Here is a 17,163-nt window from a genome sequence, read left to right on the forward strand (position 1 = left end):
CGGTCAGCCAATGTTTTTTAATTTGAAAAAAGTTTTAATTTACCCAGAATTCATGGCATAATACTCAAGAGCTTGGTGCAATGAATGAATTAAGACGACTATCTGAAGTCTGACTGTGAGTTAGATCTGAGCCGTAGTCAAAGACTATCTTTGTGAAACCGGATGGTGCTATGTGGACAGTTGAGGGATCAGCAACGTGATTACAATTCATCATGAATTTCATGGCAATTCGTCCAATAGTTGTTATAACATTTCACTCAAAACCACTAATGTCCACCTCATGCTAGAGGAAAAGACAGGGGATCACCAAAGTCAGTAGGTTTTATCCTCTGGGGATCATGAATGTCAAAATGTCATAGCAATCCATCCTGTAGTTTTTGAGATATTTCAATGGGGACCGACAGATTGACGCTGCCATCCCTATAGCCATGCTGCTAGCATGGCTAAAAATAGAAATGACCAGAGATGAACTAACACCTTCTGACACAGCCTCAAGAAAAGCAGTGTAAGCCTCACAATGAAAGTATTTGTTCAAAGTCTATTGTATTGTATAAGTGGGTATTTTTTAATCCCTCCTATAAAAACAAAACAAGGAAGAAATTTACTAAAATCAGGTACAGCTGCATTTTAAGAGGTGATTCTACTAGCTGTTCTCCTCAGGCAGGTCGTTCTGAGCCTTGGGGCCCTGACAGATGAGCTGCTGTCACTCCTGGTCTCTCTGGGACAGCCTGAGGGCCCCTGCCAGGTGATCTCAGGCTATATGAGTGCTCATACATCCTTCAAAGCTCTATAACATAGCAAGGACCCAGGCCATGAAGTGCTTTTAAATTTTTTTAGATCACTTCCGAAAAGTACAGACAGCCTGTGGAGGAGGATAAAACAGGGGCGATGTCATCCCGTCTCCTACGTCTTGTTGAAAGTCTGGAGCTGGCCTGTCAGATTGATGTCAGCCACAATCTGCTTTAGTTCTCAAAGGACATCAGAGGAAGACAGTTGTTCAAGAACACACATCAAATACCAGCAGTCCTACTGAGCCATTTTGTGCCCACAAAACCCTTTTCAAGGGTTTTACGAACAGAGAGCTGAGTGCAACGATTTTTTTCACCACAGTGTCCGACTGTTGGCCACTGGGAGCTGCCCAGTATAATGACAGTCATTACTGGTGACCACTAGAGAGCTTCAATAGAGCAGCTGGAGGATAAATGCTTCCACTGGCTGCAGTATAAGAAAATGTGGAGAATTTACATAAATGCTTGAGTAATTTCACATGCACATAGCTAGCAATAACTAGTAAGTGTGATATTTATGTATGAACATACAATGCCAACTGGAAATTAAAAAGTGCATTTTTATTGAAATGTAAAAGATAATATTTTCTTTAAAATAATATTTCAGATGTAAATGGACTGTACTTATATAGTGCCTTTCTAGTCTTTTCCGACAACTCAAAGCGCTACATATCGCATTCACCCCATTCACACACACTCATACACTGCTCATCAGCTGAAAGAAAGTAACGCACTCACACACACCGAAGGCACAGCCCTCGGGAGCAATTTGGGGTTCAGTGTCTTGCCCAAGGACACTTCGACGTGCGGGCTGGGGGAAGCCGGGACTGAACCGCCGACTTTCCGATTGGAAGGTAAGGTAAGCCACAGTTGCCCCAATGTAAAATGTAAAACGACTGAACTTTATTAAATACTATTTTTTACATTTTATGTCTCAAACATGTTGTGACTCTTACTCTTGCACACAAAAAAATCATGAACCATAACAAACCACAAAACCACTCAACAAAATGAACGGTCTGAGTAAGTAAGTGAAGATTGCTGTTATGACACAGTGTATAGGTGCCTTCAGTCCCCAGTTTGTAACGCAGGCTTCCTGTTATATATCTGTAGTCTCCAAATCCAAACTGAGATGACCCTGATGACATCACTATGACATAATTTGGGGTTATTTTCCCAGATTTGACAACAGGAAACAGTATAAATAATAAAGTGTTTTCACAGGCTAAGTAGTTCTTCCCATAACTATTGAACTAATTTTGATGTGTAAAATAAGTGGTGTGCCCCTTTAAGAAACTAGCAATGTCTTCAAAAAATTATGAAGTATCACTCTTTTTAGTCTCTGAGGCACTTCATAATTTCTCTGTAAGGTTTCAATAATTAGAAGGAAAATGAGAAAAAAGCAATCATATTCATGTTATTGATGACTGCGCTTTTTCTTTAGCAGAGAAAGAGTTTCTTTTGGCCACTTAACCAAATGTGTTTTGGCTCAAAATCCCCAACATGCTCCTTAATTTGTTCTAATGGCACTATACTGCTGCCACGTTTAAAGGTTAAATACCCCTTTCACGTATGGAGTCATGATTTTGGTGCGTAGAGTGAGAGCATCTCCCAAAAGACGTGTGAAACCTGTCATGTCATCATGTAGACAAAGAATTCACATCAACACGTCATTTTTCACCCCCTTTTTGTTTCTTCAGATCTCTCTTGTTGTAATTCACATTAAACCCATTATACACAGCAATAGAACTGGGTGGACGGTGGCTGAGTAGTTAAAGAGACTGCTCTAAAAACATAAAGGTCACAAGTTTGATTCCCAGAAAAGATAAGGCGTGTCCATCAACTGCATGCATTCTGTTGAAGTGTCCTTGAGCACAACAGCGAGTTCCTATCTGCTCACTGTAGGTCACCCTGGATAAGAGAGCATGAAGTGCTCTTACTGTAATTGCTTCGTGATTATCTTTGTCCGTACTGTGCACCTCCACTGAGACCCATTCACCGAGTGACACAGTCTGAGGGCCCTCATCACAAATCCTGTCAGAAGAAATGGTGTACACAAATACTTGAAAATAACTTAAAGTTTACAAAATACAACACAGAATAATGCGACATAGAGGAATTAGTTTGCTTAGTTTTTTTTTTTGTTTTTTTTTACACATTTATAAATGTGAATTCTGTTGCTAGTACTATAACTGTCACTCTAAGCAAGGATGGTTGAAGGAACAAAAGGCTAAGCATACAGTAAATTCAAAGCACTAGCAACCACAGCTAGTGATGCTAACTGTAGTAGTTCTAATGTTTCAGTGGGAGGGAGACGTACTGTACTGAAGCAACATGAGAATGCAACATGAAATTAAATCTGGTCGGGTGCCCTGGTGTAGTGTAGGGGATGGGCGCTATGAACCGCAACGTCTTTGTTGCATGTCAATCCCTGTGTCTCTCTCCCCTCATTTCTTGTCATCGCTGACCTAAAACTTGAAATTGTGTTTCCATTTGACCTGTTTTAGCTCCACAAATGAATATTTTTTAATAAGGGGTCTCATCTAGTGACATTTTTTTTTTTGCCTTAATCAATCAGTAATGACTGATGTATCTGTCCCATTTGCTGTTATTGCTAGGAGCAGTAACGTAACGTTTGCCATGTCAAAGAAAAATGCAAATTTAAGAGTTGTTTTATTGATAAGATGTGAGGATCATTAATGTACCTGTCAGGGTGTGCATCTGCTCCAGGTGCCCAAGCACCTATGTGGCCCACAACATGGCTACAATTATTGAAAGTTTAATCTGCTATATCAATGCAAATATGTCATGTTCTTAACCTTGCTCTTAACCTTAGTAGTCTGTAAAATTCTGGCAGGCAAGTTTGTCTACTTTTGCTGTTTTTGTGGGTAACCTCTTCTCCTCTTATGCTCTTGTTGGGATGTAATATTTGCAGTTGTAGGTAAAGGACAAAAACGCTCAGCTACCATTCAGTTGGGAGTCTGGTCATGAAATTACAGATGATCCCAAAAGAAACACAAGGGCTGGGGTGCCCCAGTAGCTCACATGGTAGAGCACAGATCATTAAGGCTGAGTTCTTACCGCAGCGGCCCAGGTTCGATTCCAACCCACAGCCCTTTGCTGCATGTCATCCCCTCTCTCTCCTGCCCTTCCTGTCTATCTCTGCAGCTGTTACTGTCAAATAAAAGCAAAAATGCCCCAAAAGATCATCTTAAAAAAAAAGAAACACAAAGAGGTGAAAGCTAAACCAACCGAAATATTTCTTCTTCAAACTAAAGTCCTCTTGAAGTTTGTGCAGCATGAAAACCTTGACATATTTACAAAAATCTTCCTATGTTTTTACAGAAGATTATTAAAATCAATTAAATAGATTAGCACAAAACAGCTAGTGTCTGCCTCTCCCACGGCCTCGCCGACAGGGGGAAGACGTGCGTGTTTCATCTGTACCATCAGCCTCCACGTCCAGCTCACCCTCATTCACAAAAGTTGCATCTTCTGGAAGTTTACTGATGACTTCCTCCTCCGTGTCTTTCATCTCCCCTTCTTTCACCTCTTCTGTCTCTAGCTGCTCCTCTACCTGCACCTCCTCCTCCTGCTTCACTGTAGCGCTGTTAACGGTTGCTGCAGTGATGGCGTTGTCGATGCCGTTGTTACTGGTGGCTATGGCCTGCTCCAGTTTGAGGCGATACTGCTCTGCCTCCTGCTCCTTCTGTAGGAGCTGCTGCTGGTACTCCTGGGCCTTAAGTTTGGCTTCCTGCAGCTGCCGCTCCAGTTGCTCACGACTTTCTTTGAACTTCTGGAAATAAAACAAACAGATTAGTGGTTAAAGCAGTAGAGTTAAAACTACTGTGCAGTAACAATGTAGCGCCACATCCATTAAATCTGGGTTTCAATACTTGACGACTGACGAAGTTTGGCTGATGTGAAGCACCCATGTTTGTTTTTTAGGTACTTTCGTATAATTGAGGGCCAAGTCATATATATATGGGAGTCGGATATATGGGAACTTTCCTCGTTGTAATTGCAACTTGGATTTTGAATTCTCTGTACAAGTTAAAAACCGGTAATTACGGTATATGACATGAATGTGGCATTAGAATGAAAATATTGCATCACAATTAATTTTTGATTGGAATGTAATAAACTTGTATAAACTTATACTATTGTATAAGATAACATGTAAAATAAACACACACCAAATTAATGAATCAATAATTTTTTCTGTATTCAACTTCAAGCTTATTTTCTGAGATGTAATATTGAGTTAATCCCCCTGTATTGAATACTCCTGGCTTACCTTGTCTTTTACATTACTGTGATTGGCTGCGGGGTCTGTCTTCCTCTTGCGTGTGGGTGTGGGCTGCTGAGGCTCCTCTACCACCACCTCCTCTTCGATTGCGCTGGCTGGCAAAGCCACGACTGCAACCGCAAAACAGAAAAGTGTCTGAGAAGAGTCTTACACGCAGTCAGCGCAGAGCTGTGATTTGTTTCATATTTTCTTGTGTACTTGTGTTTCGGTCTCTGGCGATGTGTGTGTGTGTGTGTGTACTAGTAGTTCTGTTGGATTTATTTTACATGTATGCCAAAGTTCATTGTGTGGTTCCCACATCTGTGATTGGCCACCCATCCTCCTCCCTGGCTGCCACCACAACACATGTGAGCACCCAGTCCAGCTCTCCAAGTACGCCGCCAGAGTGCTAGTTATGCAGAACCAGTGAATTGTCATTCAGGGCGGTTGTGATTTTGTGTGAGCGGCTCGTAACTGTATCTCTGGTTTTTGTCTCTTATTGCAGTATACTCGTGTGTAAAACTAGCTTGTAAACTGTTTCTGAGGCACTCGCATACAGCTAGCTTGTGGCACACCTGCTTTTCATACTAACATAAGCAGTGGGGGTGTTTGCCCATATTGTGTTTTACTTCAGATAGGTGAGTGCAGTTTATTTTTCATCTTTCTTTGTTTTAGACAGAAAAAGTAGATCCTTTTTGTTATATTACCCACTGGCCCTTTTTTCTTTGTACTTAAATTTAAGTTTGTCAAAACTGTTCTTACAATAAATAACTTAACAGGTTTTAAGTTGCTTGTTTTTCCCCTAGAGACCTGGGTTGTAATATGGTATTTGTTATATTTAGACATTATTATTGAATGGACAGTCCTCTACTAGACCTCCAAGATGTGAAATAGTCTCAAATAGGCACTGATTTTCACGCATCTGTTTTGTATTTTCTCTCATCACATATAAACCACTTTTTGCCACTTACAGTAATACGTGTTCAGGATTTGTTCTAAGGTTCTACATGGGTTACGTTTGAATTCAAGATGCAAGTAAACGCAAACTGCAATGTCATCTTGAGGCTGTCTGAACTATTCCCAGCAGCTATTACTCTGAGAGTCCCAATGTAATTTCAGTGCCTCTGTTTTGTTTGAATGCTCCGTGCACAGTGTCTGTGTGTAAAGTCTGCAGAATTGTAATAATCTAACTGGCTGATTGCTAATGTGTGTATTTTATTGTTGGTATATTTTTTTTTTTTTTTTAAGAAACTATCTGCAATTATGTTAGTTAGTGCATCCCTATTCTCAGTTAGGTCCTGATCAGTATTGGAGAGGACTGAGCCTGTGTGTTGCCCACTCACTCTGCTGCCCCTGCAGGGTGACGATGAACTGCTGGCCCAGGGCCGCTGGCTGCAGGTTGCCATGTTGGTCCGTCACTATGGTAATGACCCTCTGCCCACTGTCGCCCACCACATGCTGAATGGTTGTTTGCACCGACTCGGCAGCCACGGCGTCCTCTGACTTGCCTGAAGACAACAGTTGGCTTGTATTGTTAGATAACAGCCGCTGCCAAAGACTACTCCAACATTATGCTGCTGTACAAAAATGAACCAGGGCCAGAATGTTACACAACCACAAAGAAGGAAAAAAAGGAAAGGAAGGAAAAGTTTTACATTGGTCTGTGGATGTTTAAAGATGAACACTGTTGCTAGTGAGAAGCTGATGCTTGTTTTATTCTGACATGAATAAGAGAAACGTGGATGGATGAAATGAAAGGAGTGAATGGGTGGATGGATGAACAGTATGCTTTATTGTATGCGCCTCCTTCTTTGTCCCTTTTCCAGTTCCATTCATTTTTACAAAATAAGATTTTGGCAAATCTTAATTGCTGTTCTACACCTTTCTGCCATTTTGTTTCTGTTCTAGATGGTGTCCAGTGCAGGTGTTTCTTGTTTGTTGTCTTACATGGTTATATGTCTCTTGAGATAACACAGTAAGTCTCCTGAGTTTTATTTTTTCTCACCTGCACAAATTTGAATTTCACATCCCTTCCATCTGCTGGTTATTCAGCATTTTTGTCATTTAATTTCTGTACTTTATCACTGCACCTAAACACAACTGACAGATGCATGTGCACTGCCTACCTGCAGTGGTCTTGGTGGTGGTGATCAGCTCTGAGAGGTTGACCAGCCCACCAGCAGGGATGATGTAATGGGACCCTGGGTTGATGTTTACCTGGTTCTGCATGCCGTCCTGTGCACACACATAACAGGAGCTGTGGTTATACTGGCTTTTCTTGCAGTTAATGATAATTTACAAACTGATCTGTTGCATAAGAGAGTGAGAACATTTCAAATGAAATCATATGTGATTCTATTAATGAAATAAGAAGTCTGGCAAAGTCTGCACTAACCCAAAACAGAAAAGTGCTTAAACCTGCAATAACTGTTGATGTGTAGTTGATATGGCAAACGTGTTAGCAAACAATTGCTTATGTACACTCCAACATGGAATATGGAACAACATTAGCATTCATTTGGAGAGGTGTTTGTGTCCACCTGATGAATGCAAGTCCAACATTTATTCTCTTATAGCTCTGTTTTGCTCTCCACCAGTTCCTGGGAAAAATATCTGGGTCTTTGATGCTGGGCAGGTAGTGTACAGTGGGTCTTCAGAGCTTCCACTGAATACAGCTGCCTTCTGCGGCCGAAATAAAGCCATGAGAGTGGTGAGAGTGAATCAGAACAATAAAGTTGCGGGCTGCAAAAAAACAACAGAATAAGCTGAAAGACACTAAAATGCTCCATAAAGTTGAGGGGAACTGCAGAGTCTGGTGATCATTACCTGTGGATTCATCACTATGAGTGGCCCCCTTTCACATTCCATTGTTAAAATAAAAATATTGATTATAGCCGCTCTATAATTCGCTGTAACTGCAAATCTTCCTGTTATTTTGTATATCGCCTCTTGGTCGTGATTGGTGCCTCTGTAACTGTGAATTGTCCAGTGAAGCTGATAAAGGGGCACACAGAAATCTGGGGGCATCATATTAACCCAAAGAGACTTTAGAAATTTTAAAAAACTGAAATCTAATGACCCTGATTCCTCATTTACATGTCTTTTTGAGGGAGAAAGTGGAATATAATACAATTTCTGATCTCTTATTACATTTTAGATTGTGTAATCAAATTAAAGAAACGAAAGGCATAAGATGAAATGAAACACTGAAACACTTTGATGTATAAAATAGGACCCTACCAATTGTTTCCATTTTCATCTTTCTGAAACTAAGATAAAAGGTTTACACACAAGATAACAGAGCATTCATCTTTAATTGACATCACTCATAGAAATTAGATAGCATCAGTATTCTGTAATTGAAAATGACAATTTTAGCTACTAGTTTCCTTCTGTTAGAAAGAGGAGAACTGCAGGTGAAACTGATCTATGCCGCTGAAAGTGAGAAATCAACATCAGAGTCATTTCATTGATGGCATTACATTCTCTTTTTTAAAATTGGCCCATTTTCAGACTAAAGGTAATCATGTGGTCAATGGTGGATAAAATATGATGGCTGCAATAGGTGTAGGCTGAGGTTTAAAACTAATATTTTGTTTCATTGTTTATCCACTGATGATTCATTTTCAGTGCAGTTTGGCATCTCATAGCGTCGGCAGTGATTTTATCTGAAGGAGACATTTTATTTGAACAGATTTGAAACGAGAGAGAAACAATATCATTATTTTATGGCAGGGATACAGCCATTTTTGTGGCTTTATGTCAATCTCAACATAAAAAGTCCACCTATAACAAAAAGCCCACCTCACATTTCTATTTTTTTCTTGGCAGCTAAAGTGCTTTACTTCATCAGGGCACAGCAGTGAGTTTATTTCAGATAATAAACACATATCATGGTGCATTTATGGTTATTCAACTCTTTCAAACGCCGACCTCAGGGGAGCATTTCACACTCATGGCCACGGTGGGTGTTTATGTTTCATAAACACATGCTTGGGTCAACCAGCTGCTTTTGCTCGAGGCCCTACTATCTGTATCCTGGCTAGTTGAAGAGGCCTGTACAAGGAGAGGAGTTATCTAACACTAACTAGAACCTCCTACGTACCACCTGAAGGCCCACATACACCTGTTACATAAGGCCTTGGTAGGAGAGGAGAGGCCTTTTATAAACTAATTTTTCCAAATATGTGTTTACTAATTCCAACATAATCCTTAACCACAATTCTGTTATTTAAATTATTAGTGTGGATTCTTTATGTTTTCAAAGACGACATCTAATCCGATCTTGTGTGAAATGGTGTCTAAATGCGGGTGTTATGGTAAGAACTGTTTGCAACATGGCTGTCTGACAGGGAGAGGCTGCGTGGCCACTGAAACCATAGCAACACCAGTGAGAGTCCGACTGGAGCTTCGCTAGTCGCACTTAGAAAACATCAAACGTATTTTTGAAATCACAGAGGCACTGTGCAAACATGTCTGCGCCTGCAGTCTCACACTTCGTCTTATTCTCTTTTTACTTTTCTCCGCCTCTTTCTGTCTTTTTGTTAATCTCCTCGGCTCCCCCATTTCTCTTCTTCTTCCCCCTCCTTTCTGTTTCGCTCTCCCCCTAATCTCTGTCCATCTTTCTTCCTCCCTTCCTGCCTCTCTCACAAGCCCCTCTTTTATCCATCTATGTCTCCTTGTCTTCCCAGCCTTCATCTATCTGTCCATCTCTCCCGCCGTTTCTATTCCGCATCTTCATTTTTACCTGCCTTGGTTGAAATGTGCTTGGTCATTTTCTGTCTTTTTCGAAAGTCTCCTGGTCTGTTAGCTTGTTTTTTTAACCTTGCAGCAACGTGTTTGGTGTTTGAGACGGCAACAGAAAGAGAGGTGACCTGACTCGGCTTGTTCATCCTTCATCTGTCTGTCTGACTCTGACTCCTCACATATCATTTAATGTCTTTGCCCCTTCCTATTTTTCTCTCCTCAACTCTGAATGTCTGTCTCTCTCTCCCCCAGAATGTCTCTGTCTCTCCCCATCCCCTCCCTCCGTCCATCCACCTGTAACAGTATCATCAGCTCAGTGTCGCTGGTATCCATGGCGATGTCGAAGGGCGTCTTGTCGAACTTGCTGAGGCAGTGGATGTCTGCTCCGTACCTCAGCAGGAGCTCGGCCACCTCCCTGTGGCCATGCTGAGCTGCCCAGTGCAGCGCAGTCATCTTCAGCATGTCTTTGGCGTTGATGTCGGCGCCGTTCTGCACAGATGCACAGCGCCCCTCAATGGCGAGAAAAGGAAAAAAAAAACACAAAAGAGAAGGAGACAAAAGGGCAGTCATGAGAAAAGATGTCTGCGACTTGGCAGGTAGGAAAAGTAAGGTCGGTAAGGTGGAGTGTCCACAAACTAACAATGTTGAAAATAGTGTAACATTGAACAAAAATGTCATTTAAAACACATGTTGAAGTCTCAGAATAGCTTTGAATGTTTTTGTATCTCCAAAGCACAGATTAAAAAAATGTTTAATGGCTTCTTGGTGCACATAGGAACAATTTCAAACACTAAAACCAATGTCATCTGTAACAAATTTACACTATAGTAATTTGTATATTTCATGAAGTGTGTAAGGAGCACAATCTCACATTTAGGCTAGACCCCTCAGTTCCAGTTTACGACATTTTTAATGCTACAACATACAATCATATTTTAGACCATGGTGTGCTTACAACTTTATTGCAGCACTTTGTGTTTAACCCTTTCCTGTTTTAACATGACAATGCCCCATGCAGGTCCATAAAGAAAAGGTTGGTGTGGAAGAACATGACTGGCCTGCACAGAGCCCTGACCTCAACCCAGTCCGGCACCTTTGGGATGAATTGGAACGCTGACTGCGAGCCAGACCTTATCACCCAACATCAGTGTTGGACCTCACCAATGCTTTTGTGCACTGAATGGCAGCAAATCCCTGCAGCCGGGTTCAACAATCACGTATGGGCGTAATGTTTGAGTGTCCGTATACTTTTGGCCATGTAGTGAATAAAGTCCTTACCAGGCCCTTCTTACCTGGTATATACTATAATAATTAGAATATTTTTGCAATATCAATATAGTATATCACACTATACAAGTACAAAATCACATAAAATTATCACACTGATCTTCAGTGCAATGATGTCATCTGTATTTCATCAGAAAACTCTTCACACTTCAGTGACGTGTTTTTTATTAGTCATTACCATATTATATTTAATTACTGCTCAGAATCATTAATTTTGACAATGTGGAAAAAATAACGCGATATGATCATATCGTCATAATACTATACCATAACTGCACTGAAACAGACGTACACACAACAGATGTCTCTCCTCACCTGCACTAACAGGTCCACTACGATGGAGTGACCCTCTGAGGCGGCCATGTGAAGAGGGGTCTTGTCCACCTTGGTTCGGGCGTCCCTGCTGACGCCGGCACGCAGCAGCACCTTGGCGGTGGAGTGATGACCGTACTGGGCTGCGAGATGCAGCGGCGACGAGCCCAGCTGGAGGAAAAAGAGGAGAGACAGGGAACGAGATATGTAAAGGAGCAGCTGGTTCCCTCGACAAAGAGCCAATGGGATTTTTCAATTGGATTTTGGATTATTGCAGAAAATAAGCTCTGTGGCAAACAAAAGTTTATGATACCTACACATTTTGTTCAGCAAGATAATCTTCACAAATGAACACCAGTTTTATGATTTTTGAAGGGTAAATGCAATCGCCAGAAGTAAAAAGTTAGGCTATAAACGAACTACACCATGGTCGCATGACTTCAACGTCACCAACTTGCAATTTGATTTCGACGATGACGTTTAATTTCCCCGACAACCTCTGTAGCCTCATTTAGCCACTTGTTAGCAACCACCTTTTCTAAGACACGTAAAAGCGTAAAAATTCACGAGTGGGGTTATTTACTGACGTAGTTTATGTCGTAGAACGAAAAGTGAAAATCTCTTAAGCTTGTGTTAACCACAGACCTTATTTCAGGCATCTAACCAAATAACCCATTCAAAAAACCCATTGACTTCGAGACAAGGAAACTGGAGTGCAAAAATGTTAACTCCTTTAGTTTGTCAAAGGCTTGAGAGTAAAGTCTCCCCCTCTGCACCATACACTGCGGCACACAAGACAGCTAATCCACCAATGCTGACTCTCCAAGGTAATAGAAATCTAAATTATCATCTGTTATATTCACACAGTCAGCTTTACTTAGGAAAAGAGTGACAAACCTGTTTCATTTCATTAATGTTTGAGTTTGAATGCATACATATAAATGATGTTGTTCTAAAAAAATGAAATAGGTGAAAGCTCCTATTTCTCCCCTTTTTTAAAATGCAGACATAATGTGAATGTGGCATAAATCCACTAAATTATCTGCCCTTTATTACTGCAACTACTCTTCTATGTAGATTTATAAAATGTGACACACTGTCACAGATGAATGACAGAACTCCACTTTCAATTTGATTACTTTTGACACCCTTAAATCTGTTCTCCGTACTAGTAATGTAGATACAGGTGGCATTAGGGAAGAGAAACTTCAATAAAACTGCATTAGTGGTGTACACAGTGCCTGTGAGCAGTAAATTATAAATGAATGTTATAAATAGATATGATAATAAGAGTCAGAGATGGTGCCTGTGGATTTTTTTCTGTAGTAAAAAATCTAAATCATTTAAAACAACATTCATTATTGTAATAAGTATATGAAGACAATACTTTTATCAGTTTGCAGGCCAATTCAATTAACTAAAAATACAAATTAGAATAAAACAATACATAGACACTCTACTGTGCAAAAGAGGTTTGTCAAGTATGTGATGCAACTACTAGTATCCCTTTTGCTATATAGACTATTTAGAGTGCCTGTGTAAAATGTGGATAATAGTACAGGTGAAACAGTAAGTTCATGTATCTATTTGTCAACTGACAGAAAAATAATGGGCACCTATTTTAATATTCAATTAATTATTAACCGTTTAAGTCATTTTTCAGCTTCTCGGTTTTAGAGGATTTGCTGCTTTTGTTTGTCTTATATGACCGTAAACTGAATATCTTAAAGTTCTGGACTGTTGGTCAGACAAAATATGACATTTGATGACATCACCTTGAGCTTCAGAAAATTGTCTGACATTTTGTAGAAAAAATTATGAATAGATTAATCGAGAAAATAATAAGATTAATAGTTAATTAGTTAGTTTCAGCCCTAGACTATAGTTTAATAGGTTTCACAGACATGTGGTTATTATGGAAAGTATAGTCAGTTTATTTCATGTGCAAATTTGTAAAGTGTTGCACTCCTATGGCACTGTAACTGATCATTTTCATTGCACATTGCACAGCAACCTTGTTGGCCTACACCGACATGCAATTTAGTTTGTTTTTCCTCTTTTGAACAGTGTCAAAGCATGAAAGATAGACGAGTACAGGCAGACCGATTTCAGTAAAGACAGAAATCTAAAAGTTTCTGAGTGTTTTTTCCTTCAGTAAGTGTCTGCTCAATGTTTCTTTTACTTTTCTTTTGTCTTGTGAGCTCGCTATGAGGCCTCAGCATTACTGTCACACTGCCACTACATGGTGACAAAGTCCAACACGACAATAAGAGCCTGCAATCTCTCTATTTCTTTGCAGCAGATGAGCGTTCACACTCATCTTATTACGGATTAGCGTGAAGATTATTCCATAATTAACGCATATCAGCCTCACCCAGTCTGTGGTGAAAGGAGCCCCATTGGCCATCAGAGCTTTGACATCATCATCCTGTCCAGCTCGCGCTGCCTCCAGCAGCTGCTGACCAAGATACACCAGTGACATCTGCTGGCAGGTAGGAGAAACACTGTGATGCTCTGACAATGAGACATGACAGTCAGGCAAGAAGAAACATTTGAACTGAGCACAAGTTGATGTAACTTTGTGTATTGTTTTATTTGTGGAAAATTACAATATCCATAACACACAGTATTTTAATACTGGTTTGTCTTATGTTAAACCAATGTTTTGCACTTCAGAGCATTTTGATCTTCACAAACATTCCAATATCTTCCGTCAGTTTTATGAGAAAACTTTCATTGTCGGTCAGCAGAAAATTAATCAACAACAATTTTGATAACCGATTAATCATTTAGGACATTTATCAAGCAAAGCTGCTGACCGTTCTCTTTTCCCAGCTTCTCAAATGTGAGGATTTGTTGCTTCTCTCTGTTTCAATATCATTGTAAAACAACCAATTTGGAGACATGATTGTGAGCTCCGGGAAACTGTGATTCTATTTCTACATTTTATAAACTAAACAATTAATTTATTCATTGACAAAATAATTAACAGATTTATCGATAATGAAAATATTCGTCAGCTGCAGCCCTGGTTTACAGTTTTATTACTTTATAACTAAATAACACAGACTTTGGCTTGTCTATCTGTCAATCATCCAGTGGTAGAAGAGGTATTCAGTTCCTTTACTTCAGTAAAAGTAGCAATACCACAATGTAAAAATACTCCAGTACAAGTAAAAGTTGTGCATTCAAAATCTACATAAGAATTTGTGGTAAAATGTACTCAAAGTATCAAAAGTAAAATGACTCATTAGTGTTAAATTATTACATTATTGGATTATTATTAGTGATGCATTAATGTGAAGCAGCATTTATGTTGCAGCTCGTTGAGGTGTAGATTAACGTCTTGCAATACATTGTATTTTATAAGATCATCATAGGTTTTGTATATAATAACTTCGCTGCAAAGTGACTAGTAATTACAGCTGCTAAATGGATGAAGTGAAAAGTAAACTATTTCCCTCTGAAATGTAGTGGAGCAGAAGTATAAAGCAGCACAAAATGAAAACATTTAAGTAAAGTAGAAGTACCTTAAAAATGTACTTATAGTAGGCTACTTGAGTAAATGTACTTAGTTATATTCCACCATTGCAATCATGTTTCATTGCTGTTAGTGTTAATGTGTGAGTACTTACAGTGGTAGTGAACAAGGGAAATAATAAGCTAATTACATAAGGAATAGCAAATGTACAAACTGAACATAATTCATTTTAATAGGTCAGTCATGCATTTTAAAACGGACCACATACCTGGTGTACCCGCTGATTTGAATAATGACTGTATGACAGAATCAATCAACTCATTTTTTGAAACACAAGTTAAATGAAAGCTCGTTATTAGGTAGACAAGCTCTAACAATACTAATCAAATTTCTCACTCGATGAAATACGAAGAAGATGCATGGACGATTATTAAAAAAATATAAAAGTACATTTTGACACAAGTAAGTAAGGTTTGTTCCGGTGGAAGTTGCGGCTAGCAAATGAGCTATTTCCACATCCGCTAGTCATTCTCCAGACATCAGGCAAGAGGACAACTCAGCTGGATATTTACTAATAAACAGTAACTTCTTAGGCTGTAATATAGACAGCCACCAGCCTGAATGTCGCCACATTTATACAGCCTATTATCTCTGAACTAACAATAGAAAGCTTACTTGCTAATAGTACTGTTGCTATCCGTGTTACCACTTTGTTAGCTCATATTGCAATTCTTCTTAGGGTTTAGCTATAAAATTATTAATTCGTATTAATAATTGTATCGTGGTATACTTGCCTCAAAACGACGATGTCAAACGAGTATCTGTTAATTACGCTGATTTCCAGTATACGTTAATTGATTGTTACACTTTCATAATTTCTTCGCGAAAACAAAATATTTGTTTTTATTATTTGGGGATCAAAAATGGCGACGACGTGACAAGTGAGGCAATTTGAAACGTGGGTGTTCCGGTTGAACCCTCCAAAATAAAACTAACACCGAACACTTTAATATAACGACATAACGAATGACAATGTGTTTTCTATGACATAATAATTTGACGCTTTTATTTTAAAGGTAAAATCCGGTTTCAGCTTTGTTGTTTTTAGTGAACTTGAGTCTGCGTAAGAAGGCAGCCGTCTGTGCAGCACGAGTTGTCCATTGTGCATTTATTCAAACGTTTTGGAAAATATTAATTATTTTAAATTCTATTGTGAAATTTTCCTGACCCGTAGCTCGATTCATTAAACATCTTGACTGTAAGTGTTGAATAAAAACTATTCACTGATGAATTTAGGGACCTGATTATACATGATGTCCCCTGTGGTGTCAAAGAAAGGCATAATTAGTCTATGGTCCCAATCTATTATTCTCAATTACAGTGTTATATTAGGGCTAATTTTAGGCCTACAACAGAACAGCAGTTATAACTTTACAGTCCTTTGTAGATTATACCATTAGGAATGATAAGAACAACTTTGTGCCTATCATGTAATATTAACTTTATTGTATCACTTTTCAAAAATATGATATAGCCTAATATCTTCATATAAAAATGAGAAAAAGTAACAACAACAACAACAACAACAACAAAGAGCAGTTATTTGATAAAACAAAAAAGTCAAACAATAAGCACAACAATTTAAGAAAAGTTAACAAAATGAAAGCTGTGATTAAAAACAATTAATAAAATACATTTTTACCATTTAAAAGCCATAATAATATATACTCATAATGAGCGACAAGGAGGCTAAACTGTTTGCTATTTGGATTTGGACAGGTGGATGAAATTTCATAGAACCCCTTACAGACTGTGTATTTATTATTGTTTAAGTCACAAATATCATTATGATTGAGTGGGTGTGCAGGGCAGTCCAAGAAAACCAGTGGGGATTATCAATGGCTTATATTACTTATTAATGATTCAACACACAATACAGTCTGGTAAACTGAGAATGACTTTATAAGTGCGGTGACCTTGATTCAGCACTCCATAAACCATTTTCATTCTTTATTTTGCTGTTGGCTATCTAGCAAAGTCAGATCTGTGAAACTATCACCAAATTAACTTAAAAAAAACTGGCCTAATGGGCTAACAACAGGCCTCATCATCTGTTACTGTATGGGCTAAAGAGGATTTTGTAAAGAGGCTGTGATATGGCAGTGTATTTGTGACACCGTAAAAACAATTTAAAAAATGTAAATACTCTATTTTCAAATTCCATCAGTTTGACGTGGGAATACCTTAAATAAGTGAAATTT

General features: G+C 39.0%; 1 protein-coding gene and 1 long non-coding RNA gene across 4 annotated transcripts; one reads left to right on the top strand and one right to left on the bottom strand.

Annotated features, from left to right (window-relative positions):
- Nucleotides 1–1,478: 1,478 nt before the first annotated feature.
- Nucleotides 1,479–17,131, bottom strand: LOC122882301 (GA-binding protein subunit beta-2-like). 3 transcript variants are annotated; one of them, XM_044209554.1, is made up of 8 exons: nt 15,697–17,131; nt 13,796–13,903; nt 11,425–11,592; nt 10,117–10,311; nt 7,203–7,311; nt 6,420–6,584; nt 5,086–5,207; nt 1,479–4,584 (listed from the first exon to the last, which is right to left on the bottom strand). In XM_044209554.1, the coding sequence occupies exons 2-8, from the start codon at nt 13,901–13,903 to the stop codon at nt 4,174–4,176; spliced, it is 1,278 nt and encodes a 425-aa protein (XP_044065489.1). In that variant the 5' UTR covers nt 15,697–17,131; the 3' UTR covers nt 1,479–4,173. The 3 variants fall into 3 exon arrangements, with proteins under 3 accessions (XP_044065489.1, XP_044065487.1, XP_044065488.1); XM_044209552.1 differs by having other exon boundaries at nt 10,117–10,332; XM_044209553.1 differs by having other exon boundaries at nt 10,117–10,332; nt 13,796–13,935.
- On the top strand, nt 10,284–11,553 carry LOC122882304. Its single transcript, XR_006379327.1, has 3 exons — nt 10,284–10,418; nt 10,841–11,039; nt 11,437–11,553. It is a non-coding gene; the product is annotated as an uncharacterized LOC122882304 (long non-coding RNA).
- Nucleotides 17,132–17,163: the final 32 nt, after the last annotated feature.

The sequence above is a fragment of the Siniperca chuatsi genome, linkage group LG9 (assembly GCF_020085105.1).
Source record: "Siniperca chuatsi isolate FFG_IHB_CAS linkage group LG9, ASM2008510v1, whole genome shotgun sequence".
Classification (NCBI taxonomy): domain Eukaryota; kingdom Metazoa; phylum Chordata; class Actinopteri; order Centrarchiformes; family Sinipercidae; genus Siniperca; species Siniperca chuatsi.